General features: G+C 36.3%; 1 protein-coding gene across 1 annotated transcript; it reads left to right on the forward strand.

Moving 5' to 3' along the window:
• The first annotated feature begins 3,127 nt into the window (after positions 1 to 3,127).
• Positions 3,128 to 26,583, forward strand: LOC120423608 (protein I'm not dead yet-like). Its single transcript, XM_039587474.2, has 9 exons — positions 3,128 to 3,487; positions 20,712 to 20,845; positions 20,905 to 21,418; positions 21,475 to 21,560; positions 21,625 to 21,873; positions 21,935 to 22,141; positions 22,202 to 22,299; positions 25,165 to 25,445; positions 25,508 to 26,583. Exons 2-9 carry the CDS (start codon positions 20,805 to 20,807, stop codon positions 25,781 to 25,783), a joined length of 1,752 nt encoding a protein of 583 aa, XP_039443408.1. The 5' UTR covers positions 3,128 to 3,487; positions 20,712 to 20,804; the 3' UTR covers positions 25,784 to 26,583.
• The last annotated feature ends 1,314 nt before the right edge of the window (positions 26,584 to 27,897 follow it).

A 27,897-nucleotide genomic window follows, 5' to 3' on the forward strand; every position in this document is an offset into this window, starting at 1 on the left:
ACACACAGTACCTCGAAAATTGCACGGTTTCTTTTGCTACCCATATTCAGGCTGACTTGCTTAAATTACCTGTCAGTCTTTCATGAAAGACTTTCCAGAAATTGTATGTGTAAGCTTTTTGTTTGGAAAGCCCTATTGAGAAATTCTATAACAAACCTTAAATAAATATCCTTGGTTAGTTTTAAGAAGGTCCTAAGTGCCAGTTTTAAACAGAGCCGTTTTTTATCGGTTCTCGACGAATTTATGAATCATCAAATTTAAAAATGCTTCAGATTGTTCATCTGCACGTCCTATAAATGTTCTTTACAGTCAACATTTGATTTGATTCAGAGAAAAAATTTAAGTGTCGGAGGACTCGATGGCTTTTACGAGGTATTGCAAACTAATCATGTATTAGATTTTTGGGCAAGTATTTAAAGAGGCTTTTCTATTACCAAAGAAAACATTTTACTTCATTGGTTCATCCATAGAAGCCTCCATACGATTTTGGAAATATTCCATATAAAAACTTAGAAAAGGATTTTCTGATCGATTTGGTGTTTGTTGTAAGTTTTAGGTGAAAAAAAAGATCTAAAATAATCTTAATAAGTTTCATATTTTGAGTAAGTAAAAAATATTGGTCGGATTGCTCAAAAGAACACAAATTTTGGAAAATATTTTCAACGACCTAAAACGGTATCGAAAAGAACAGTTTTAGCATGATGAGAGTTTATTTCTGGTGAAAAATATCCATAGATGTTTATCTCTTTTTTTTTGGTTTTGTAACCGAGAAAATTCTCCTCTTTTTACATGTATACTTCAGTTTGGTTTAAACTATTTTGTAAATAAAAAAACTGGATAACATTATTAGTTTATTAGTTTTAAGTGTACACAGCAAAAATAGTAGTAATCCAACTGCGTGTAAAAGGCCTGGGTGTATAATAAATTGTGCATTATTTTATGAAATTCTATGTAATTTACACTATTTCATGGTGTAGCCCATCAGTATGGGAAACCTACTTGACCGAAATGACAAGCTCATATATGCGTTTATCCTTTTCAATTTTCATCGATCTGATGGCCGAGCGGGCTAAGACGTCAGTCTGTTGGTGCTGAGTTTGAATCCCGCCGGATGCAACTTTTTTTTTGTATTTACAAAAATTGTACATGCAGTATGTAATATTAAATGTCTTTTTTAACGAAGGTGATGTGCATGCTTTTGCATGCGATTTTACCGTCGGATTTTTTTTCTGTGCAGCTATTGTTTTTGTATGGCCAGCTACCCAACTGAAGACTTGTGTGGATGAAATGGCTACTCTAACTAACCTTGAACCCAATTGGAAAACCTATGCCAAAACTCAGAACTTTATTTGAAATATGCTCTCAATGTGAAAATTAAGTTTGAACATTGAGGTTTTGAACACTTTTTGCAAAAAATACGAAACTTTGAACCAATTTGAACATCGAAAATCGTGATTCTGGCCTTTTTTGATCGTATTAACAGTCCCACTTAACTTTAGCTTGATCAGAAAATGTTGATTTTAAGTGCTGTACGTTTGAGGTGGAATGATCCATATATGGGTCATTCCACCCCAAGTCAAAAACAACAGTTCGAACCTTTTGGGATCGAACCCAGGCCGACTGGGTTCCCACCACGCTTGCCCCTAAACCATGGGTCCTTAGTTTTGATTGTCGAGTTAAATATGACCCCTAAACTACCCAAAAATGATTTAAAGTTTTTAAATTTATGATGGCAGCGAAAATGAAATATTGAAAAACGCATTTGGTAATTTAATAATAAACTACAGTCCAGACTCGATTATCCGAAGGCCTTGGCAAACTTTCACTTTGGATAATCGAATTGTTGAGCTTTAGTATGACCCCTAAACCACTCTAAAGTTATTTAGAATTTTTAAAATCCGAGATGGCGGTGATGAATTAATGAAAAAATATATTTTTAATTTTATAGGCAATCAACCATTTAAATTTGACTAAAATGGGGTCGCAGAGCTCGTATTTGATGTTTAAAATAAGAATATAAAAAAATACGAATTTCTTTTTTATTCGTGATTCGATTATCCGAAGTCCCTTACAAACCTTTCGGATAATCGAACTTCGAATTTTGACAAAAAAGGGAAACCATCATACGGCCGATTATCAAAAAAGGCAGCACTTGGCTGGGTTCAATTGGCCAAACATTTCATAAGGCCGAAGCTTGTAAGGCCGAATATCATAGAAATGGTCATCAAGTTTTTTTTATTAAAAAAAAACTTAATAATAAATAACAGTTTTCATCCTTACAACAGCATCCTTCTATAAAAAGAATTTGAACATAGTATTCATAAAATTGATATTTTTTTTGAAACTACCAAAGGCACAATTATTTATAAAAAAAATCTAATGATCTTTTTTTTTTTTAAAGAGCCCTTTTCTTATTTTAAAAATCTTGTATTTAAATAAACAGCCTAACGATGTAGACCCGACTAAAATGAGGTGGCAGAAATCAAATTTGATGTTAAAAGTAAAAACTTTTTTTTTTGTTCATGAATCGATTATCCGAAGTTTCTTACAAACCTTCGGATAATCTAAACTTAGGATATTTGATTCTGGAACGAATACTTAATATCTACAGTTTTTTTTTTGATTAGGTCCTATAACCATATGAAAGACAATAGTTTATTGGTCCTTTTCAAAAAAAAAAACTCTGGATATGTACCTCAAAATTAGTTTAAAATAATATTTTTTTCATGAAATTTGATTTTCAAAGTGTAAATCCGCCCGGGAAAATAAGATAAACATCAACTTTTTCGACGACTTTTAAAAGAAACCAATCAACCTTCTTCTCTCCTATCCCAAAATGCGCTCAATCGCTCAATTGTATTAGTAACGCCACAGCACGCCTCTCTCGCTATCTGATTCTCCTGCGGTGCGGTGTGTGCCCTACCGTAAGCTTAAGCCGGCCGCATGTTTTTCTTATCACATTGCGCCACACTGACAGCGAGTTGCGCGCTCCTACTCCGTGGGAGAGAGCGCAAAGCAAGTACAAAGAGATTGTGCAGTTGCTGTCCATGTGTTTCTCCTGAACCTCTCGTACGCGCGTATGTGTTCTAGAGGTTTGCAGCTCAGCACAAAAAAGAGCTCTAGTAGCGTGCTGCGGCTGCTAAGGAAGTGTCGTCGTTCCGATTCCCGATCCATTCCTCCTCGAAGTTCGCTCACCTAGTGCGAGGAGAGTTCAAAATTTGAATTTTCATACGCGGTTCAGTCCGGGTGCGATTACGGCGGCGAACAGACGCGAACGCGCGCGACTTAGGTTCAAAAAATTTGCACTCCTACACCTGGGAGTGCATGGGCGACTAAACACAGGCAGTGACTAAAAGTGCAGCGGATGCAGTTTATTCAGCAAAACAAAAAGGGAAAGTCTACGTTGGGCGGTGATTGAGAAAATAATTGTGCTGGTTAGCAGAGTGACCTGCCCCCAATTCGTGGTGGATTACAGCTCGATCGACTAGTGAGTGTGACTTAATTTTAGTAGGTCGGTTTGGGTTCAGAATGTTTTGGTTTGGGGGGTTAACCCCCTTTTGGTGGAAGGTGAGCAAATCCAGTGGGTAATGTTGTATAACACCATATAGTTCAAACTCTCCATGGGTGACAATGTCTGCGATGAAGTTGTTAATGAGTTTGAATGTTTGATCAAGTGATTAAACAAAACCTGTGAGAGTAGGTTATGGATAGTGCATCGTGATGAAAGGAAAATATGCCAAGATCAATTAGCAATACCACGGAGAGTAAAGTTTACCCAACCTCTCGAACGCTTAGACGAATGGAACAGATGAGACCGAAGTAAAAATAAGTTAAAACCAGTAAAAAGTTTATAAATAACTCCGCCCGACATCGTACGGTCGGATGTCTGTAGTAAGCAAAGCGCCGCTACTCAATGAATACAGAGATTTGAATCTTTCTTGTTGTTGACCTACTGACTTTGGGCAAGAATAGTTTCGATTTTTGTTTGAAACATCACCCTCAAACAGATCACGCCACTGAGCTTCAGAAGCAATGTCAGAATGTCACTCCGAATGAAATTTAATAACCCGCTTACGTAACGTTCTACGAAATCACCAGAACCTGGTTCACGAGACGCTCAACCAGAACAAGAAACAGGATAGTGTTGTGTTCAAACAGAACACTTCACTTCAAGTCAACGCCTGCATCGTACGATTCATCAAGCAACGCAAATTGCTGAATCGGTCATCAATTTGCGCGAGCAGCACAAGAACAGCTCCTCGATTGGTGTTCAAGACTCCCGCAAAGTCATGAAAAAATCATGAATAAACACTACTCGACAAAGTTTGTTCGATTGATATTGTCGTATCACTAAATCACAGTTTGAGTTTAATAACTATGCTCTTCGAGTACATATCAGAAGAAAATGGTTTTAAAATACACACAATTTTATGTAATGTACACCAAGTTTCTGGTTAAGGTTTGTGTATTTCATTAAACTTAATTTTGAACCCAATTTATTTCCTAAGTTATTCTTCAAAAAAGCACTTTCAACCACTTCAGAATCACTAAACAAAGCAACATCGCAGTTATTTCGTCGTGCAGTGTTGTTGGTTGATAGCACCCTCATCGACTTTAAATTCGTGGGGATCGTGTCGTCGATAAGGGACCTTTGGTCACCTTTTGGTTTTATGGCTTGGCGCACTGATTATGCTGTGTCGAATTGGACTGGAATGTTTGTTTTTCAGTTGGCGACAAGAACAGCGATTGCTGGCTGCCGCATTGTAAAAGGTTGTTCACTGTTATTCACTGTGTACTAACTTGAACTAACATTTTAATTAAAATTAACTGAATTTATATCTCATCAAACATAAAACAAAATATAATTTACAGTGCAGCTATGATGCAGAATGCAGATTACAATGTGCAACGGGCTGGGACAATGCACTTTCTGGGCGATGTTGCACAGTTCTGCTCGGTGCAGTGAATCGTGGAACGTGCCCAGTTGTCGATGCTTCGTTCGATGTATACGACTGGTATTTTTCCATTCTTTCGGTTTTTCTGGCTCAGAATAAAGAAGAGGGATGCAGTTTTGCAGTTGCATGCTGAAGTCTCGCGCCATTTTACCGTTTGGTAGTTGCTTGACGATGATGATGATGAAGAGGAATGTTATGAATTCGCATAATTGTACTGAACTATAAGCAAGGGGAAGGAAACCTCATGCAGAGATCATATTTTTGTTGTTAATTGAACAGTGTACACAGACAAAGATATGAACAGTGATTACAAAAATGAATCACTTTATTTTCTATTTCAATAACCATTTAAAATTTATGCGAAAAGACAATTGAATCATTCGAAATAAAAGTTGAATTTTGGTATGTTGAAAATTTAGTAGGTTGAATAACGTCATGATTCGAATTCCGGACACTTAGTAGCATATCATTTTTGTTATAGCTGGCAAAAAATCATGTAATAAGTTGGTAATGAAGAAATATCATCAGGATGAAGTATTAACAGTCAGTTTCAAGAAAATGCCTGCAAAATATGTCTTTTCTAACAATTTTTCATCAGAATTTTAAAATTAAAATGACTTGTTGTGCTTCGAATCCCGGACACTGATAAAAGCTGATTCGAAATCCGGACACTTTTGCTTCGAATTCCGGACACTCGATTTTACTTATGAATCGCACAAATTTGGACTGAATTGTTAGTGAATGGCATTCTTTAGGTCTCAAATAAGCTGTTAATATCAAAACAATCGATAGTTTATATAAAAATTTGCTAGAATTTAAGAAAATCAAAACCATAAATTTCAGCTTTGCCTTCCCGATGCTTCGGACGCCTATGAAATATTTCAAGTGAAATGTTTCGCATTTTTGGTAAACTTAAAATTTTATTGTTTTTAATTATTTGGCATTAACTACAGCGTTCAAACAAACTTTAAATGAAAGTTGATATTGGAATTCATCAAATAACACAGTTTTGACATTCATAATGCGAACTTATATCCAAATAATTGATAAAACAAGATGAAGTGTCCGGGTTTCGAAGCGTCCGGGAATTCGAATCATGACGTTATTACAGTCATCCCACATATTCGGAACACCCACAAATTCGGAACACTTTTGTGATGATTTGTCAATAGCATGCCAAATGCAGCTTTTCTCTCGACCCTACTATTTTTATGACCTTTATTTGGTCATTTTCTTGCTATTTCACTAGTAAAAGTAGTACTTTCTGAACAAAAAATTTCATTTCAAGACTATTTTATCCAGAGCAGCAAAACACTGCCTCCAAATTGCCTGTTCCATGATTGTGGGATGTTATTGTGCCTCCCACAATTGTGGAACACCTGTATTTAACTGATATTTTCACAAAAAAAGTTATGAGACCATTCATAAAGTATTACTAAGCATGAGTTTTATTGGTTTCAGATTGCGAAGTCATTGTTTTGTAAAAAAATATGTACTCCTGGAGAGAATAAAAAGTTTGTTTACATCGTAAGAAAAAAGTGTTCTGAATTTGTGGATTTCAAGCGTCAATGTTTTTCTTTGAAAACTTGATATAAAACGTAAAAATGTACAGCCGGTCTATACATCAATCGAAAGATCGCAAGAAAAGCTTTCACATGAAGGTAAAAGCAATTCATTATGTTCAATTATCGACTTTATATGATTTGTTGAACATTGGCCGATCTGTAAACTGTTCCGAATATGAGGGATGAGTGTACCTCTTTTTTGAGTAATATTACATAAAAAAAATTGTAAAAATGTGAACCTGATGAATATTCATTTCCTGATAAAAAATGTATCATTTTTTTGACACAAAATCTGTCACCATTTCCTGATGAATATTACTATCATTTTTTTTCTGTGTACCCTTAAATTCACCTTCAAGTATGCAATTCGGCTCAAAATTCAAGAAAAATATCAAAATATCAAATTTTATGAGCTCTTCAGGGAAGACATTGAGCTGCCTGTTTTTTTATGTTTTAATTTCCTCACTGAGTTAAGGCTATAATCCTGCTCTTAAAATTAACTTTTCACAGAAAGCTCGTAGACTCACCAACATGCATACCTATCGACTAAGAATTGAAAACTGAACAAAAGTCGAATCCGTACCCATCTCAAGTGAACTTAAGTGATATTTATGTGCTTAGTTGAATCCGAATCTCAGTGACTTTAGGTTGTATTTGATGCTAAACAAAAAACAATTTAATGTCATTTGTCAATTATTTCCGGATCTTTTGTGTGATCCTATTTTGGTTAGGAGTGAGGAAAGCAGTGCCAAGGCACTGATTAGAGGAAAATGGGGCAGGACGACCATGCTTTACAATTTTTATATTTCCAGTATGAGGAATTGTTGCTAGCAATGCAATTAATTGATTCAATTACCACATAACCGCCAAAACGTCGTAAACGCCACAGGACATAAGATTTAATGAAGTTTTTTTCAAAACCAAGTGTACCATACTGATTTTTAGTATGAAAAAAAAATACGAATTGCTGCAAAAACAAATACATTGCATCAAAACTGATAAAAAATTAGTTAAAAAAAAGCCCTTACAAAACATAACGACAAAAGAAAAGAAATGTTTCAAATACATTATTATCTTATATTTCCAAAATATAACTATTCAATTGTGAGCAAATAATCTTTGTTGTTCATGTATTGTTCCTCTTGCCCCAACTGGTTGTTCGTCTTGCCCCACTTGTTGAGTAGAACGTACGGAAAATCAATAAATTTAAAATCGTTTTTATGGTACAAAACCAGTTTTTTTTTTTCAAACTCCTTTTAACAAAGTCATAGTCAAGAAAAATAATGAAAAAAGATGATTATCAAAATAGCCGGTTGATTTTTTTTTACGTTTTTCATTGGTTTAACGAGCACTTTCTTAGCTTGCCACACTAGCCCCACTTTTCCTTACATAGGTGCCCAAATCCCAAGTATGAGCTGTAACAGGAGCTGGCGCTTTGCATTTAATTTTAAATTGTATTTAACCCGTAACCCGTAAAACACATTTCAATTTCTAAGGCATTTTCGCCACTAATGCGTTTGCCCCTGAATGCCTGCCAAAAGTCATTTTTGTTACACTCTACTAGAAAATTAATCTTTATTCTCTTAGAAGGTTTGTGTTGAGGACATTTTCAGGATTTTTGCTTAGAAAATCGTGATGATCATGTTTTTACAGCGTTTTTTTTATGTCCAAAGCTGCTTCCTCAAAAATCTACTTTTCAAATTTGATTTATTGATAAATACAAAGCACTTGATCTGCACCCATCCAGCATTTTCATATGATAATGAATCGGGAACTCTATAAGTTTACGACGTATAAGGTATAATTGTAAACAATTTGTGGAAGTAATTATAGCATAGCATAGCATAGTATTACAGGTCTGTACCACGCTGTAGGGGGTGCCACAATGGTCAATTCAATATTCTTAGACATAAACAATTTGTGGAAGTAATTTTGTCAAAATAATATCAGGGAAGCAAAATGTATATTTTCCATCAATGCTGGATGTCGTCACTTTGGAATCATAAAAAATAACAATTCCTTCATTGCATCATGCCAGAATGATTCTTCAATTTTGCTTTGCCTGATGTCACCTACTCTACACTAAGAAATAAATTGGGCAAAATGTATATTTATTTTTATTTAGGATATGTTTTATAAATCGTTTCATATTTTGGCAAAATGTAAATCATTAACCCACGATAATGTTATTTTTTGAAAGAATGTTTTATCTAGATTCCAATAACTGAAAACACCTTGTTATCACCTTTTATCGTCACGATTTGCTGAATGAAATAATTACATCTTCATTGCTTTCGTCTAGCCAAAGCCAGACGTCACAGTTGGGCGAATCATGCCCCTTCTCGCAATTATCTCTCCACCTTACATCAGCGAACCCAATTTTACCCCCGACAGCTGATTTCAGCGTTCATGACCTAGCGATACGCGCGAGAAGAGGCACAAATAATAAGGAGTTGTGGGAAGTGTTGCTTTATTGGCCATTTTCAAATAATTCAAAATATTTTTTGTTTGATTAAAACAATATGACATTTCTTTAGATAATTTGAGTCCAAAAGTCCAAAAAGACACCATCTTCTCTAAATTTGGACAATGATTTCATGCGCTGCGTACGTGTGCAATGCTTGGCTGGTTCGCTTTCTGCCTTTCGCCAAAACCGGCGTGTGGCTACGTGATCAACGTCAGGCCAAGAACTTGACAGTGAGCGTCTGGGGGCCGTCGTCCGCTTCCTCTGTCGTCATGACATTTCGGCCATGTGACTTTCTTCGCGGTGATTTGTTTTAAGTTATGAATCTTTGTTTTTAAATTTCAAGATTTTTTTTAATTCAAAAAGCACTCCTATAAAACCGATTGTGAAATTTCTTCTGCGTAGCTTGAAACATTTCAAATTTTTTTTTGTCTTCCTGAGGCTAATTCAATAATCAAATAATAATAAATATAAAATTAGTGTTAACTTCGATCTTAGCTTCGGTTCTGGTGCATTCCACGATGGATATTGGATACAATTTATTTCTTTTTTCTATCACATAGTCATAACGATGAACTCATTGTCTAGACCAAGAACGAGCACTTCCTAGATTTTAAAATCATCAGGTATCACTTATAACCTATTCAAAGAAGTGAAAGTCTCTATTGCTTCCTGGTGACCTTCGATTAACAACTCTCGATAAAATTATGATTCAGTGCTCAGATACTAAACTGCGTACCTTAAACGCACAATTTATTAGTCACATTATCCAGCGCACACGCCGCAGTAAAACACCCTGATACCCATCGCAAATTACATGCACTCGACGCGGGGGTGACTTTATAATCTAGATGCTGCTGCTGCTACCTCTACTACCCGTTGATCCAGTCGATTATAAAAAGCTTTAGCTTAATTGCAGCTGGCGGCGGCGGCACCCACCGTCCAATAACGCGCCCGAGCTTTGCAAAATTTATTCTAGTGCAAATTTGCATACGGTGATAATCGTCATCGTACTCAACTTTGTACAAGGAGACGGCTTCCCTAATCTGAACAATGACTGGTTGTGGGATGAGGACAACAACAAAAAAGGTTCTCACAATTGTTATCTACGCGTGATGCCAAAAAACACAAAATGTGTTTACGTCTTTTGAAATCTGATCTCGGGAACGCTATGAGTACAGAAGGTAACGTATACTCTATCACGAGGTTTCCAACATTATCGCCGATTAGAGTTGCTGATAAGAAGAGTTCCTACTTTGGAGCTGTTACGTGGCGTAACTATGTAGGTCACGACTGAATATCCGACGATGGTCCAACCAAAATAAGTTTGGCATTGGGCGTAATTTGTGACACATTTGTACTAAATTTAATATTTGCTTAGAAATAGATATTTTAGTGAGAATGAAATCTAGTCGCTAAAAAACAAAACGTCATGATTCGAAATCCGGACACTTAGTAGCATATCATTTTTGTTATAGCTGGCAAAAAAACATGTAATAAGTTGGAAATGTAGAAATAGCATCAGGATGTAGTATAAACAGTCAGTTTCAAGAAAATGCATGCAAAATATGTCTTTTCTAACAATTTTTCATCAGAATTTTAAAATTAAAATGACTTGTTGTGCTTCGAATCCCGGACACTGATAAAAGCTGATTCGAAATCCGGACACTTTTGCTTCGAAATCCGGATAACGTTATGATTCGAATTCCCGGACGCTTCGAAACCCGGACACTTCATTTTGTTTTATCAATTATTTGAATATAAGTTCGCATTATGAATGCCAAAACTGTGTTATTTGATGAACTGCAACATCAACTTTCATTTAAAGTTTGTTTGCACGCTGTAGTTAATGCCAAAACAATTAAATACAATAAAATTATAAGTTTACCAAAAAATGCGAAACATTTCACTTGAAATATTTCATAGGCGTTCGAAGCACCGGGAAGGCAAAGCAGAAATTTATGGTTACGATTTCCTTAAGTTCTAGAAAATTTTTATATAAACTATCGATTGTTTTGATGTTAACAGCTTATTTGAGACCTAAAGAATGCCATTCACTAACATTTCAGTCCAAATTTGTGCGATTCATAAGTAAAATCGAGTGTCCGGAATTCGAAGCAAAAGTGTCCGGATTTCGAATCAGCTTTTATCAGTGTCCGGGATTCGAAGCACAACAAGTCATCTTAATTTTGAAATTCTGATGAAAAATTGTTTGAGAAGACATATTTTGCATGCACTTTCTTGAAACTGACGGTTTATACTACATCCTGATGATATTTCTACATTTCCAACTTATTACATGATTTTTTGCCAGCTATAACAAAAATGATATGCTACTAAGTGTCCGGATTTCGAATCATGACGTTACTCGATTTTACTTATGAATCGCACAAATTTGGACTAAAATGTTAGTGAATGGCATTCTTTAGGTCTCAAATAAGCTGTAAATATCAAAACAATCGATAGTTTATATAAAAATTTGCTAGAATTTAAGGAAATCGAAACCATAAATTTCTGTTTTGCCTTCCCGGTGCGCCTTTGAAATATTTCAAGTGAAATGTTTCGCATTTTTGGTAAACTTATAATTTTATTGTATTTAATTGTTTTGGCATTAACTACAGCGTTCAAACAAACTTTAAATGAAAGTTGGTGTAGGAATTCATCAAATAACACAGTTTTGACATTCATAACGCGAACTTATATCCAAATAATTGATGAAACAAGATGAAGTGTCCGGGTTTCGAAGCGTCCGGGAATTCGAATCATGACGTTATCAAGCCAATGGTCACAACGCTTGCTTAGAGCATATCCTAGACCGTAAACTTTTCCAACTCCAAATGAAACTTATTTGTGGATACCGTGGAGATTTTCCCTTATCCTCTTAAAAAAGTGGAGCATCAACAACCTTGGCCCTGGTGCGCGGTAGAAATGGCCGGCAATGGATGACTGTCATAGTGGTGAGGATCTGGTTCCGGTAGAATCGGGGTTCTTGTTATAAACTCGTTTATTTTATTTTGAAATGTTTGGTCTTTTTAGATTCTAAACCAACACAAACTTTGAACTTTAAATAATGCTTTGATGAAAAAAATGTCTTTGCTGCCGTGATTTACCGTTGAAAGATTTATATTTTACTTTGCTTTCAATATTTCGATATTCTTCCATTAAGAAGTCATCCGCAGCTGGCTTCCGACAAGGTCGCGCAGCGACGGCAATGACCAAAAATAGATCAGTTTACGTGAACTTGGAGTAAATCTTCGCGACAGGTGAAGATCGTCATCAGCGTTCCAGCCGCGATTTAGTTGCAATTAATTTCGTCAGACAATCACTGCCCAGGTCACGAGTGCAGGTGTGTCTGACCGAGCGTCTTGTTTGGATGTTTCACCATCTTACATCAGACTCGGACGGACGAATCGGTGGGCTGGGCACGCGCTCCTTGACGACTGACGCACTCGGCTGAGACGACGGCGGCCGGCGCGAAAAATGCCGGCTACATGTGTAGAGGGATTCCTTGGCGTTGCTACGTAGTTGCTCTAATTGCAGCTCGCTTAAAGATGAACGATGAACCTGAAGTTGAGATTCAAATCCCGCACTTTGACGTCAGTGGGAGGCGTGGGTGGGGTTTTGGTTTATTTTGAACGACGCTCGTGTCACCTTAACGATTATCGACTTCGATTGGATACCAAATATTGATTGAGCTTCCAGAGATGACTTACTTTGTATTTCAGAGATTCATTTGGGAATATTTCAAAATTATTGAAATAAGACTAGGGTTGCAATACTTCCTGCTTTTACCTAATTACACGACATTGTTGCATATCTTTACTAAACCATACAATTAGGCCATAATCAATTACAAACAAAACACACCAGCTATCATTATTCTTGAATACAGATTTCCACCTACAGGTCAATTTGTATGCACTAATTGTACTCCTACTGGTCCAGAACCGGTCCAAAACCGCTGCCAGACTTTCAAGAATGTCTGGAACAGGTTATCTTGAACATGTGATTGCTCCCCAAGCTGTGACATTCCAATAACAAAAAAAGTGCAATGCATTCGCCGAGAAGTGATTTGATTATAATTTTGATTAGACGAGTTTACAATCAAATAACTAGGCTCAGTGATTTTTCACGCTAAAAAAGAGCAATTTTCACGGGGACCACAATTCGAAAACACAAAATTTCGCGGAAATTTCACGGAACGTTAAAAATGCTGTAATACCCAATAAAATCTTTTCTTAAACAACCGGAAAGATTTTTAGCATAGCATAACGGGTATGCACCACGCTGTAGGGGGTGCCACAATGGTCAATTCAAGGTTCTTAGACAATTTGATTGCTGCCCGGTACATCCAAAAATATCTAAGAACGTAAATTTCCACACTGTGCTCCAAGGCTACGCCCATACAGTCCCGTGGGGATTTGGGAGGGGATGTTTTTGTTGTTCACTAGTGGCAAAAGTGCAGGGAACCCATGCGACTTTTAAAAGTGAACGGAATATTTTTGGGAGGTTTGGAATGGGGGTTAGGGGAATTTCATCGGGCCGATGAAAATGGTTGAATGCGTAATGTATTAAATGATTTGGAAGTTTGTACGTGTAAATGTGAGTCTTTAGTGTATTATATAATAAGCATGTAGTTTTGTAAAAAAAATAAATGAAACAAATATAATACATAAAATAAATATAATAAATAAAATCAAGATGATTCCAGGAAGCTGTAAAAAAATAGCAGTAATTTAAAATATAAATGCTCCAGATGGTTCCCATGCTGTTCTAGAAAGTTTCGTTAATTTAAACAATTTGATCATATATGGTATGAGGAGATGGTATGTTACAGGAAAGGAAAAGGATAAGGAATAATATAAACATTTATATAAATCATATAGTGAGTTGATAAATTTACATGCAGACAGTAAAATTACCACAATCCCTCACCCTATACGAACAGCGAAACAAAAGCACACACAAAAAAAAATTAACCTAAAAAATCACGACTTCGACTGACGCGCAATAATATTCATTAGCACAATGACCCCCCTCACCGCATGCATGATATGAACATGAACACGATCACGAATACAGCACAAAAAGAACACCACAAAAATCCATCTTCCCGGCACTGCTGCTCACGCGATACTCGTTAAACAACCGGAAAGATTTTTGTACATTTAATTCTATATTAAGAAATTAAGCTAAGTACTTTTTCAAGCTGAAAATTTCCAGTTTCATGGAACCATTAAGTTTCGTGGAAATTTTACGGGCTTAAGAAAAAATTAAAAAAAATCAGAAAATGGCTGTTAAAAATAATATTATAAAGCCAAAGTTATTTAATCTTGAACAAACAGAGTTTGAATGAACGGTGAAAAAAAAACTCTTTGCTGAACTGTACATAAAATTTACACTGATATTCAAAATAATTTTGAACGAGCGAAATCGTGGTAAAAGTGATGATAATTGCATCTAAACGATATTTTTAAATTGGTTGTACTTTTATTTTTACAAAACATTTCATAGATACCTACTAAAAACTAAATTTCAGTTTTTACTTAATTGAATTTATTTTAATTGAAGCAAAAATTATACTTAAATGCTTTCTATACTTTTCAAGTAACATACTACACTGAAAAATTAAACAAAGTATCAATGAAGTATTCTAAAAAAATCCTTGAATTCAACGAGTATATATCCATTCTGTGGTCCCAAAGCTCAAATTTTTGAAAATTCTTAAAAATGCCAAATTTCATTCAAATTGCTAAAATAATCGACATATTTTTTTTTATTAAAAAAAGATTCAAGCAAACATATTTTTTGCCAAATTTACTTTTAAAACCATTGTGGATAAAATATTTGTTTTTATTTATGTTTGGCAATGATTTCAGAAAATCCTAGAATTTCACGGGATTTCGCGGAAATTGTGGAATTTCACGAATTTCACGCTGTCCGCGAAATCGTGAAAATTCACTAACCCTGCAAATAACTAAGACTTCACCATCGTAATACTGACAAAAGTTCAGTTAAAGACCGCAATGCCGCGCAAGCGATAACAACCTGACAGCGCACAAACAACTCAGTTTCGTTCGGGTTGATAACGCGCGGTCTAATGTTGAGCTGTAAGTGACGTTTCATGTGATTCCGGGCGTCGTTGTTTGGAATAACATCAAATGACGCGTCTGCCGCGGAGGAATCACATGGCAGCAACCCCCGGCTGAGAGGCAACGCCAATTTCCGCTGACTCTGACTAGCGCAGAAACCTAGTAGGCGTCATCCACAAATGACGTAGTATTTTTAATCAACCTCAGCCCAAGTTCCATTTTTTCCCATACAATATCCAATAATTTTGTATGGATTGTCACACAACCTCAAATTTTCCCCGCCCCTGAAATGCTACGTTATTTTTGAATGGTGTATTAGGGGAAAACACGTATCTTTGGCATATATCGATTGGAATAAAAATTCATCAAGTTCATTAGGTAAACAACGGAAATAGCTGCTTGTCCACTATGTGTCATCGGCGATTCAAAACAAATCTCTCCGTGAATGGAAGCACGTTCCGCGGTTTGTTGTTAAGGCACAGTTTGTTGCTTTGTCTACTGGTTTTTGTTCGCAGTTGTGGTGTCTAGCAATTCGATAGATCAATCGATAACCAGCTGGATAGCAACAGCTTTCAATTTTGCTCGTTTGATTCCTTTGGCTGATTCTTAGAAAGAAATGTTGGGAAAAATAGTCGAGACAAACATTTCAACAGCAGAGCCGATCTTGGCATTGAACCTTAATCCGCTGATAAAGAGTTGTTAAAAATATTTGTACATCAATCTTTGTTTCGCAAATTGATGTTTACATCAAAACAAAGTGGAAATAATATTCGATTTTATATACGACACATCTCATGTATTTAAGACAGTTTTAAAAATATAATTAAAAAAAAATGCTAAAATTACACAGTACAATCAGGTAGTATAAGCAAAATCTAGAAAAACCTTTGTTGGAATAGTCAATAAATGTCACTTACTTTCAATATATGGGATCCAAAAGTTTCGTTACAATTTTTCTACAATTACAGTGGACTCTCTCGTTGTTGATATTGAAGGAACCGTCGAGAGCGGTAGGTATCGGAAAATCCAAACATGCTACTTGAAGGGACTGACAAATTTATTGTCAGCTGGACCTGCCCATGTTCGCATAAGTGTCCCATATGCAAAACACCATGCTGAGAAAAACGCATTTGAACTTTGTCCCACACATAAGGCTACGTGTTAGGTTTTCGCGAAAAAAAAACTTGATTTCCCCCTGATTTGTAGAACAAAATACTGGATGTTATAGGTTCTTTAGAAAGAGCACAAGATTTTGAACCAAAAAGCATCAATAACTCAAAAGCGATAAAAATGCATATGGGAGATTTATGCTATCAGGGGCAGTGGAGCAATATTGATTTCGAGAAGATCGGCAGCCAGAGAGTCGACTGCACAAAAAAATAGTTCATTTTTTTTTTATTTAAAAGAAACTTTGTCCATGAAGGTAGTTCAGTTCAGTCATCAAAAGAAGTCAGTTTTAAATATTAGTTTTTCCTCACAAGTCTCTATACAATTGTTGGGGGCTGGTCATACAAAATTGGTATGTAAATGTATGTTTTCTTTATCTTGAAAATGGATTTTCTTAACGATTTTGTGTCTTCGGCAATTTTTTTAATGTTTTGAAGAAAAAATAGGTAGAAGGAAAAACATTTTTTTTATTTAAATTCTATTACTTAAAGTTGAATTTCCAAAATAAATTTCGAGGTTTTTTGTTATTTGAGCAATCTGCCAAAAATGTATGGAATTTTGCAATTTTTGTTCTCGTGGATCAAACTTACTTTTTGCCCAGGTATTTAAAAACGTAGGTTTTAAAGAAAACCCAGATGTTTGGGTATCAAAAGATCGGAAATTTTATGCCCTTTCCGATTCCACATAGGTTGACTTGTGAATCGTGGACCGGTTCGGATGCCGGCGGATTTTCCTACGACGTAATTCCGGGTTGGTACGAAATTCCAACGAAAAATCTATTCTATCGATACAAATACCCCCGAAACGGTGTTATACCCACTCCAAAATGTTTATTTAGCAATTCTATGGTAATATATTGACATTTAGTTGAATTAAAAGTTAAGTTTAGATAAGTTTTATATAGAATTTCCAGAGTTATATAAACTTTTATACTAAGTAGTTAGTAAACTTTATATTCAATCCAAATTATTTTTTTAATCAGTCAAGGATGCCTATTTGGAGTTGGGAGACTGGATTTATGGTGATTTGTCAACAAATAACATTATTTATGTTAATTTTTCGAAAGGTGTACAAACTTTTTTTGCACCTTTTTTATTTTCGTAATAGTATTTATTATATAACTTTTTATAGAAATCATCTTTTCATGAGTTTTTTGTAGCAAAATGTCTGGCATGAGTTTCTGAACAAAACGTAGTACTAGGTTTCTGTCAACATTAAATTGTTTAGATGTTTCATCACAATATGTGCATAGTGCCCAAGGGGTGTAATAGTAGTTTATGCAACAAGTTGCAAAAAGAGGATTTTTTCAGCACGAGTCGTACATTTATCCAACGAGGTTCATCGAGTTGGATAAATACGAAAAGTGCTGAAAAAATCAAGTATTGCAACGAGTTCCATACAACATTTTTTGCAATTCCGAAAAACACCCATTGAGTGAAATTTTAAGTCAAATTTTCATGTATTTTGTCAATAAATCGTTTAAATCAAAAAAATGTTGAAAAGTGTTACTTTTCGAAACAAGTGCTGAAAAGTTCAACTTTTCAGCACCCATTTCAGTGCTGAAAAGTAGAACTTTTCAGCATTTATTTTGAAAAGTGTTGCTATTCGATTCTGTTATTTTTGGTTGAGAAAAGTAGGCCGTTTCGTCGTTCCAATGTGACAGGAAAAGTAAGTAGTTTCACGACGGAATTGCAAAAATACTTTTTTTACATACTGTATATAATTTTTAAGTAACCGTTTTCGATTTCTTGCGAGTGTGCTTTTTTCAAAAACTATGCATAAAGCTTAAAAAAAACTATTTTGGAGTTATTTTGTTTTATCCTTAAGCTTTACGCTCTAAAAAGCATCCTGGAAAAAATATTTTAGGAGAGCTGAGAAAATCTCAAATAATTTTCTTTCTAGAACTTTGAAAATCGGGTGATTACCCGCATAAAAAAGTACCAAATAAAAACTTTTTTTCATATGGTAATTGAACTTTAAACTATATTGTTACTACCATTTCCAAAAATGTTTGACTACTATTTTAAAAATGGTATTTATATGGTTGGCATGAATTTTTACTATCTCACAAATGGTTTAACCATCTGGCATAAGGGTGGTTAGCAATGGTAACCTTAAAAAACTCAGTACTGTTTTCGTCAAAAAACTGTTTGTTGTATGGTAAATAAATGGTTTAAGTACTATTTGGCAAAAAGTAACCTTAAATCAAACAGTTCACAAATAGTTTAATATAGTTAAATTTTAATTTTGGGAAATTGAAAAAACGATTTCACAAATAGTTACCATTTCTCAAAGTGTCATTGTATGATCCAATATGGTAATCAAATGGTAATTTTTTATCCGGGTAGTTTCTGAGATAGAATCATGGTTGCCAGATAAATCTGGGAATGCCAGATTAAAGATTTAGTAACGTCATGATTCGAAATCCGGACACTTAATAGCATATCATTTTTGTTATAGCTGGTAAAAAAAGATGTAATAAGTTGGAAATGAAGAAACATCATCAGTATGTAGTATAAACAGTCAGTTTCAAGAAAATGCATGCAAAATATGTCTCTTCTAACAATTTTTCATCAGAATTTCAAAATTAAAATGACTTGTTTTGCTTCGAATCCCGGACACTGATAAAAGCTGATTCGAAATCCGGACACTTTTGCTTCGAATTCCGGACACTCGATTTTACTTATGAATCGCACAAATTTGGACTGAAATGTTAGTGAATGGCATTCTTTAGGTCTCAAATAAGCTGTTAACATCAAAACAATCGATAGTTTATATAAAAATTTGCTAGAATTTAAGGAAATCAAAACCGTAAATTTCTGTTTTGCCTTCCCGGTGCTTCAAACGCCTATGAAATATTTCAAGTGAAATGTTTCGCATTTTTGGTAAACTTATAATTTTATTGTATTTAATTGTTTTGGCATTAGCTACAGCGTTCGAACAAACTTTAAATGAAAGTTGTTGTAGGAATTCATCAGATAACACAGTTTTGACATTCATAATGCGAACTTATATCCAAATAATTGATGAAACAAGATGAAGTGTCCGGGTTTCGAAGCGTCCGGGAATTCTAATCATGACGTTATCTGTGCCAAATTTTGACAGAGATTTGTTTTAGTTTTCTGCCAATTTCTAACTACTTTTTGTTGAAAATTAAATATTTGAATCACAAATCAATAAAAACATTTGAATTCTACAAAATTGTGAACTAATTCATATCCTCCCTCTCCTTCCCTATTCATAAATAAAAGATTTTCTACTGCCAGATTTTTCCGTATTTTTTTTCGGTGCTTGGCCAGTTTTTTTTTTCAATTTTGACATTAGCCTGCAATTGCTATTTAAAAAATAATAATTTGGTATGACATAAGAAATAAGGAAAATAATCAATTTTTTGACCTTTTTGAAAATTAAGATTGATTTGAAAGTTTTGAAATAATATGTTTAAATGTATTTTTTGCGAAAATTGACCATAATCATATTTTTTTTTGGATCACCCTTATTGCCAATAAAAGAACAGATCGAAGCATTTTGGACAAGAAACTCCAACCCAAATTTGAGCCCAATCCGAACACTTTTATTTAGGTTTGTGCTCCTTTCATAGGGAACTGCTGTATAAAGAAAGTGTTGAAATACTTTTGGAATCTTTGGAAATTCCTTTTGAATGCCTAACCAGTATTTTGAAAACGATAATTTACCAATGTGTTTAAAAGTGGTTTTGAAATGTTTTCATGAAAAAAAGTGGACTTTTTTAAAAGGACTCCATTGGACATGGACATAGAGTACGAGCAGGATTCACTGAATGTATCATTTGATTCTAAGGTCCTTACATATAAAATGTACGAATTTTAAATTTTAATTACAAGTCAAATCATAGCCAAACATTTAAATATCTTGAAAAAATAATTTCAAGGACATTGTTATCCAAGTATGCCGAATTCAGCCTTTTCTGTATTCGTTTGTTGTAATTTTTGAACAACTATTTTGACTCATTCAAGTGTCAAAATGACCCACTAGCTCTTTTTATCACACTTGTTAACTTATAGCTTATCAGACTTACATGGCTTTCAGGCTCTCTAGTGCTTTCTTAAGTTTACTTCTGCGTCAAGTATAGAATCAATCACAAAGTTCCAAGAACTCCTTCGTAAGTGTTGCTATCAGTACAGAACTGATTCGACAAGTTCAATATTGCCTACCTTGCTGCCTGATTCACGCTCAAAGGTCAAGCTGCGTACACTCTATCGACAGATCGATTCTTAGCCAGCTTAGTGATACTCACGTTACCCAGCCTAGCCGGCCTTCGTTATCAACCTTGTCATCGTCAACCTACCACCCTTATCGCACTTCTTCCAACCCAAAACCCCATGCTGGGCTCTGTTATCGCCGCCGATAACTGCAACCACACGTATCACGTTGCGTTCAATTTTCGTCCCGATACTGTTCACCACAGTTTGCTTCTTCTCGTTCACAGGACCGGATTCGGTGGTCGGATTGTCGGATGAGCCAACCGGACTGCAGCAGCCGGCAGAGTTGTTAGTTCCGGTGTGAGGTGTATGACGACAGGATGACGTCCAAAACTAACGGCGTCGAAGATGCGGTCGCTCGGTGAATCTTTTTGGGCGGGGTTTGTGGTGAATTGAGCTGATTTTGGACGTTTTTTTTAGGGAAGCGATCGCAGCCCCTCGGGTGGGATGTTGCCGGCGGATAGCCAAGTTCATGGTAGTGTACTGGAGGGCGTTGGTGGTGTTCTTTGGTCCATTCATAGCGGCCGGAGTGTTCACCCTGGACACAACGCCGGCCTACCGGTGTATGTTCGTAGTGCTGATCATGTCGATGTACTGGGTTACGGAAGCAATCCCTCTCCCAGTAACTTCGATGCTACCCATGGTCCTGTTCCCACTGCTGGGAATTCTGGACACCGACCGAACTTGTATGATGTACATGAAGGAAACGATGCTGATGTTCATCGGCGGAATCATAATCGCGCTGGCCGTCGAGTTCTGCAACCTGCACAAACGGGTAGCCCTGAAGGTTATCTCGCTGATCGGGTGCAGCCAGCGGAGATTGAACTTTGGTCTAATCACCGTGACGATGTTCGTGTCGATGTGGATCTCGAACACGGCCGCCGTAGCCATGATGTGCCCGATAATGCAGGCCGTCCTGGAGGAGCTGGAATCGGTGAGTTGGGTTAGTGGGGTGGACAGTTCAGACTCTGACCTGGGTTATCTTTTCAGCAAGGACTGTGCACAATGTACGAGCGAAGGAAGAAAACTGGAGAAGAGGAAGGCATGCTGGGCAACGATAAGGAGGCATCTGACGAGTGAGTCGATCATGGTTCTAAGGGTTGTGTAAAATAATTGAATAAAAAATACTTCCTCAAACAGACCACTTAAGCCCTCGAAAACGACAATCTGCTACTTTGTGGGAGCTGCCTACGCGTCCACCCTGGGCGGTTGCGGAACCATCGTCGGATCCGGCACCAACTTGACCTTCAAGGGTATCTACGAGAGCCGTTTCCCCACCGCTCCGGGCATCGATTTCCCCAAGTTTATGTTCTACAACGTGCCTGGCATGTTGATCTACACCTTCCTGACGTGGGTCTACCTGCAGTGGCTGTACATGGGCTTGTTCCGGTAGGTTCAAGGTCTCAAACTTCAGACCTCGAGTTCTAACAAGCTTTCATGCAACTTTCAGACCAAACAGTCCCGAAGCCAAGGCCGCTGAAATTGGACCGGAGGGTGAGGCTGTGGCGCGTCGCGTCATCGAAACCCGCTACAAGGAACTCGGCCCGATGACGTCCCACGAGAAGAGTGTGGCGTTCATTTTCGTCGTTGCCGTCGTGCTGTTCTTCACCCGCGAACCGGGCTTCATCACCGGCTGGGCCGATCTACTGCCGGCAGTGTAAGATTGCTCAACTTCGTACAAAAATGCTAGAAATTTCAAATTGTTTCATATTTTTAGTAAAATCAAGGATGCCACACCAGCGATGTTCTGCGTGATTCTGCTGTTTATGATTCCGGCCAACTGGCGATGCTTTAAGTTCCTGAAGCCGAATCCCGGTAAGTTGTGCGAAGCTATCAAACGGGACAGACCAAAACAATGCCATTGGTCGTAAAAGTGATAACCTTTCCCGCCGACCAATGTCCGGGGAGCCGAAAAATATCAGTAGTTCAGTGGTGTTAAGCTCTTGTTTCGCGCTTATCGCCGCTGCTGCCGGTTTGGGACACACACACTTTGTTTGCCAAATGAATTTGGGATTATTTTTAGGTCGTAGCAAAAGAATGTGATAAGCTTAGGTTATCATGAGATTTTGTTTGTAAACTTTAGGGATAAAAAATCTTTTCGATATTTAAAAACACAGTTACAGTACTTGTTCGGTAACTGGGCACTCGATAACTGGGCTGTAGTCCACTTGAAAAGCAGATAAACGTAAAAAACAAAACAAACCAAAATGAGCGAGTGTTCAATGGATGCAAAATTCAAGTGTAATAAGTAAAACAGTTTTTTTTTTTGCCAAAATCGTTTTTGGAGCATAACTTTTGAAGTAGGGAAGAGTGTACAGATACTTGATCCATATCCTGTATCTCGTTAGCGTAAAAGTAAAACAAATTCGCTATGTTCTAGAAAGTTGTAAGAAATCGACTCAAACTCACTGTATAATACAAATTCAGGGTGACCACTCAAATACCATTTTCAAATCCCCGAATTTTCCAGAAACTAAAATAATATGAATTTCTTATCTAAAGAATGTTTTCAATCAAAATACTTTTAAAAATTAGTCACAAAATTCGGAATGAATTTTAGCAAAAAATTTAAATTTTCGTAAAACAGAAACTTATTACTCATTATTTTGATTCAGAGTAGAAACATAAACAGTAAGTCTTTGAAAAATAACCGAAAGCTTACCAATACTTATAATTAAAAATTTTAATGTTCAATGTTTTTAAAATTGTCAAATGTATAGTTTTTGATACTTCGTTTCAACTGGAAATGAAAAAAGTCACATGAATTTAAAATTTTATTCTTAATGTATTTTATTATAAATCAAAGTAAGCTTTAAACATGAAAACTGTAATCATTCTTTCAAAGAATTTAGAATAATATCCAGGAATTCGTTAACAGCAAGTTTTACCAAATTCTCTTTTTAATTTTGTAAATTTAGATATTAAATTGTTGAATCAATGATGATTTATCCAGCTGTCAGTATTGAACTTTTTTTAATTTTATTCAATGAAAAATTCAGTTTGATAAGATTTAAATCTTACAAATTATTTATATTGAAATGATTTAAACATGTTTGACATAACTTAAGAGCGAGTTTTTCACCGATGTGAAACAGGTCGTATCGAGGTGCTCCGATTTGGATGAAAATTTCAGGGTTTGTTTGTCTATACATGAGATGAACTCATGTCAAATATGAGCCCTCTACGACAAAGGGAAGTGGGTTAAAACGGGCATTGAAGTTTGAGGTCCTAAAAACATGAAAAATCTTAAAATTGCTCGCATTTCCGTAAAACTTCATAAATTCCAATTCTCTTAGATGCATTCAAATGGACTTTAGAAGCCTTTCAAAATGTGCTATAGACATCCAGGATTGGTTTGACTTTTTCTCTTAGCTTTTGCAAATTACTGTTTAAAATGGATTTTTTTAAAACCTTAATAACTTTTGGCAACAGCCTCCAACACCCATACTCCCATAGGTCAAAAGTTAGGGAATTTTATGGACTATAAGCCTACGGTATTAACTTTTTGGCCAATCACAGTTTTTCTCATAGTTTTACGATTTTTCTAGAACAAACATTTTACAACGTTAGTTTTTGCCCTGTAGGCCAAGAAGACGGCACTTTTTGGTCTCAAATTTGTCATATTCGGAATCCTCGGACAATTTTACGTAAGTTAGAAGTATTGGAGTTGTAATTTTGATTTAAAAAATAATTAAATAAAACATTTTTGAAAAAAGAAATAGATTTTATTAACCCTATGATCAATACATCAAAAGCTGTATCAAGTAGGCGAAAACTTGTTTTACCCCTAATCCGACAAAATGCTAAATAATATTTAAATTAATTCTAAATGGCATTTTTTCCAATCAAATTCAAAATTCCAACACCTCAATCTAATGTAAAATTTTCTGAGGATTCCGTATATGTAAATTTTGAACCAAACTGCATAAATTACTCAAAATTGATGAAAATGCATATGGTACATTTATGCGATCAGGGGCAGTATAATATTCGCATAACATACGATGATTTTTCAAAAGAGTCAAACATAGAATCTTGATGAAGTTTTCTCCAAATGTTTGATGATGTTAGTTTGATTTACTTGCGTTATCGTAGTTTACTATAATAAGCTTCAGATTCAAAAGCTTCGGTTCGTTTTATAGCACAAGCCTTAATATTTATTATAGCATACTAAGGGTGCGTTTAGTGGAACGTTTGGTGATACAGTCGACTCTCTGGTTGTCAATATCCAAGGGACCGTCGAGGAAGAGAATTATCAGTTTACAGAACGATGCAAAATGAAGAATCTATTGAAAATATATTTTTTTCTTGATACCCAGCCATGGGAGAGAATCATGGCAACGTCCATCAAACAAAAACAAAATAATGTCAAACACCCTTCAAAGCTTCGTTTCGCCAAGAAAAATGTCTATGCAAGCCATGAGAAAGTGAAATTATTGACAACCGGAAAAGATTTTTAAAGCAAACAGAATCCAAGGGGCCGTCGAGGAAGAGATCCTTCAAGCAAGGGAAAATATCGAGGAATGAAGATAATTGAAGTATGCAGATTGAAGAGACTGAAGAATTCATCGATAGCTGGAAAATTATTGATAACGAGAAGATCGACAGCCAGAGAGTCGACTGTAGTTCAGGATTGAATTTATATTTAATTTTTCACCGTTTTTTTTATTTTCTCCACAGGCCGTCTCCCCACCGAAGCCACCCCCGGTCTGATCACGTGGAAGTTCATCCAGCAGAAGGTCCCGTGGAGTTTGATCTTCCTGCTCGGCGGAGGTTTTGCCCTCGCCGAAGGTGGCCGCGTCTCCGGGATGTCCACGCTGCTGGGCCAGTCGCTGTCCGGCCTGAAGACGCTGCCTCCGCTGCTGTTGCTGTTTGTGGTTTGCCTCACGGCGCAAACGCTGACCGAGTTCACCTCCAACGTGGCCATCTGTAACATCATGTTGCCCGTGCTGGCCGAAATGGTAAGAAGACTGTGATTTCATGAATAGTTGTTCCCCTTTAGTGATTTTGTTTTATTATGCAGGCCATCGCGATCGAGATTCATCCGCTGTACCTGATGCTGCCGGCGGCACTTTCCTGCAGTATGGCCTTCCACATGCCGGTGGGAACGCCTCCGAACGCCATCGTGGCCGGAGTGGGAAACATCGCCATCAAGGATATGGCCGTGGCCGGCATTGGGCCGACAATCTTCACCCTGCTGGTGGTCTGGGGCAGCTTCCCCACGTGGGGTGTCATCGTGTACCCCGAGCTGAGCACGTTCCCCGATTGGGCGCGGCCAACGAATGTCACGGTGAATTAGGACGACGAAATTAGATTGAAGCTAGGCAATTAGAAGCATTAGCATAATATTGGGCCGTGAAAGTTGTTGTCAAGGAAGACAAAATGGGGTTGGAACCAAAATTTGTGCCAAAAAGTCGGATTGTAAGAGCGTTAATTTCGGTTAATTAGTTAGTAAATCTAATAAAAGAAAAGCTCAACGATTGTTGGATTGAGATATCAAAACGCTTAGATACGTGAAATTTGATCCAGCAAAAATATTTGTTGGCAACAAATTGTTGGCAGCATAGCGATGAGAAAAAAAAAATCACAACGAATAGAGTGAGTGAAATTTGCACAAAACAAAACTGGTTTCAGCTTCCAGCTGATTTATGTTGCAACGTTACACATTTCTTCGATACAATCAACAGGCACTGACAATATCTAGAATAGACGGAAAAGCATTTGAACAACTGTATTTGGAAAAGCTAAACCATGCGATATATTGCACGATGCATTATGAACAAATAGTAATATATTTTGATACACCATAACTTTTATACCCGTCGATTACTTAACAGAGAGAATGCAGCAAACTTGATAGAAGAGCAAACCGTAATGATGCGAAACTCGTCTTCCAGCGACTTAGAAAGTACTCAGACCAGGGCACATAGAAAAGGATGTGTTTAAATTTTATAAATTGCAAATTACCGAACCAGAACTACTTTGTGAATAGCAGAAGCAGCAGTAACAGCACAAACACGTTGCTCGATGTAAACTTAAAACGATTTAGATGACATTTGATTGTATAAATGTAGCTGTAGAAATTGAATATTTTTATTTTTTAAAAATAAAGAAAATTTTAACTGAACAAGAATGTATAATTACACAACAATATCACACCACACTAATTTATGCGATTCTTCAAACAAGTGGGTCATTCTTCGCCAACTCATACTTCAATTGCCCCGACCGCTCTTAGAATTCCGTGGAACTTTGCTCTAAGGGGTAACTTTTGTCCCTGATCACGCATGCGATGTCGATTTTTCGATATCTCGTGACGGGTACGACCCCTTCCATTTTTGAACATGCGAAAAAAGAGGTGTTTTTCAATAATTTGCAGCCTGAAACGGTGATGAGATAGAAATTTGGTGTCAAAGGGACTTTTATGTAAAATTGGACGCCCAGTTTGATGGCGTACTCAACATTCCAAAAAAACGTATTTTTCATTGCAAAAAACACTAAAAAAGTTTTAAAAACTCTGCCATTTTCCGTTACTCAACTATAAATAACTTTTTGAAAAACAAAAACAGAAGGGTCGTTTTTTTCATTTCGAACAAAATTTTTAATTTTAAAATTTCGTGTTTTTTCTTGCTTTGCAGGGTAATTTTTTAGAGTGTTACAATGTTCTACAAAGTTGTAGAGCAGACTCCGTCAAGAGATTTCGAAAAATGGAGCTCGGATTTCTGGAAAACAATTACAGGACCGACATGGACGAACAAAACCTTGAGAAATATTTACACTGGGCTTACTGTATCCTAACAAAATTATAGTTAAGATTCGATTATCCAAAGTTTCAATCATCCAAAGATTTTTAAAAAAAATCGAATAATAAAAGTTTTTTTTTCTATTTGTAACACCAAATTAGACAAACTCGAGTGGTTGGATATTCGCCATATTCCAACTTTGCCATCTCAAGTTGTTGGGACTTTGTGGGGTTTTATTTAATTACAACAAATCTAAATAATAATGCGAAAAAATGTGGTCAAATCAACCAAAAATTCTATTATCTAAAATGATTTTTTTATCAACATCTGATAAACGTGTCTGCACTGTTTAACTTAACATAAACAAAGTTTAAGTTATTCTGATCTGATCTAGCTACAAAGTCCAAGGCAAACGGATTGTTCAATTGCGTCACAACCATTGTTGACAACGGAGATTAGTCAGTAGTCAGTCAGTCAGCATCGTGTCACAAAATTTCCTATCTCCAGATGTGTGTCACGAGTTTTGAAGGTGTCAACAAAAATAAAATGGGTTACCAGAATGAAAATGGGTAATTCTCTACCAACTCACACGAAATCGGAAAAAGTTGCCCCGACCCCTCTTCGATTTGCGTGAAACTTTGTCCTAAGGGGTAACTTTTGTCCCTGATCA

Source organism: Culex pipiens, chromosome 3, assembly GCF_016801865.2.
Source record: "Culex pipiens pallens isolate TS chromosome 3, TS_CPP_V2, whole genome shotgun sequence".
NCBI lineage: Eukaryota > Metazoa > Arthropoda > Insecta > Diptera > Culicidae > Culex > Culex pipiens.

Bases quoted from the DNA above. Each gene is read 5' to 3' on its own strand.
- LOC120423608 (XM_039587474.2), top strand. From the start codon at position 20,805: ATGACGTCCAAAACTAACGGCGTCGAAGATGCGGTCGCTCG. The intron at 21,419-21,474 runs GTGAGTTGGGTT...TTATCTTTTCAG, and splicing joins TCCTGGAGGAGCTGGAATCG to CAAGGACTGTGCACAATGTA. The intron at 21,561-21,624 runs GTGAGTCGATCA...TTCCTCAAACAG, and splicing joins GATAAGGAGGCATCTGACGA to ACCACTTAAGCCCTCGAAAA.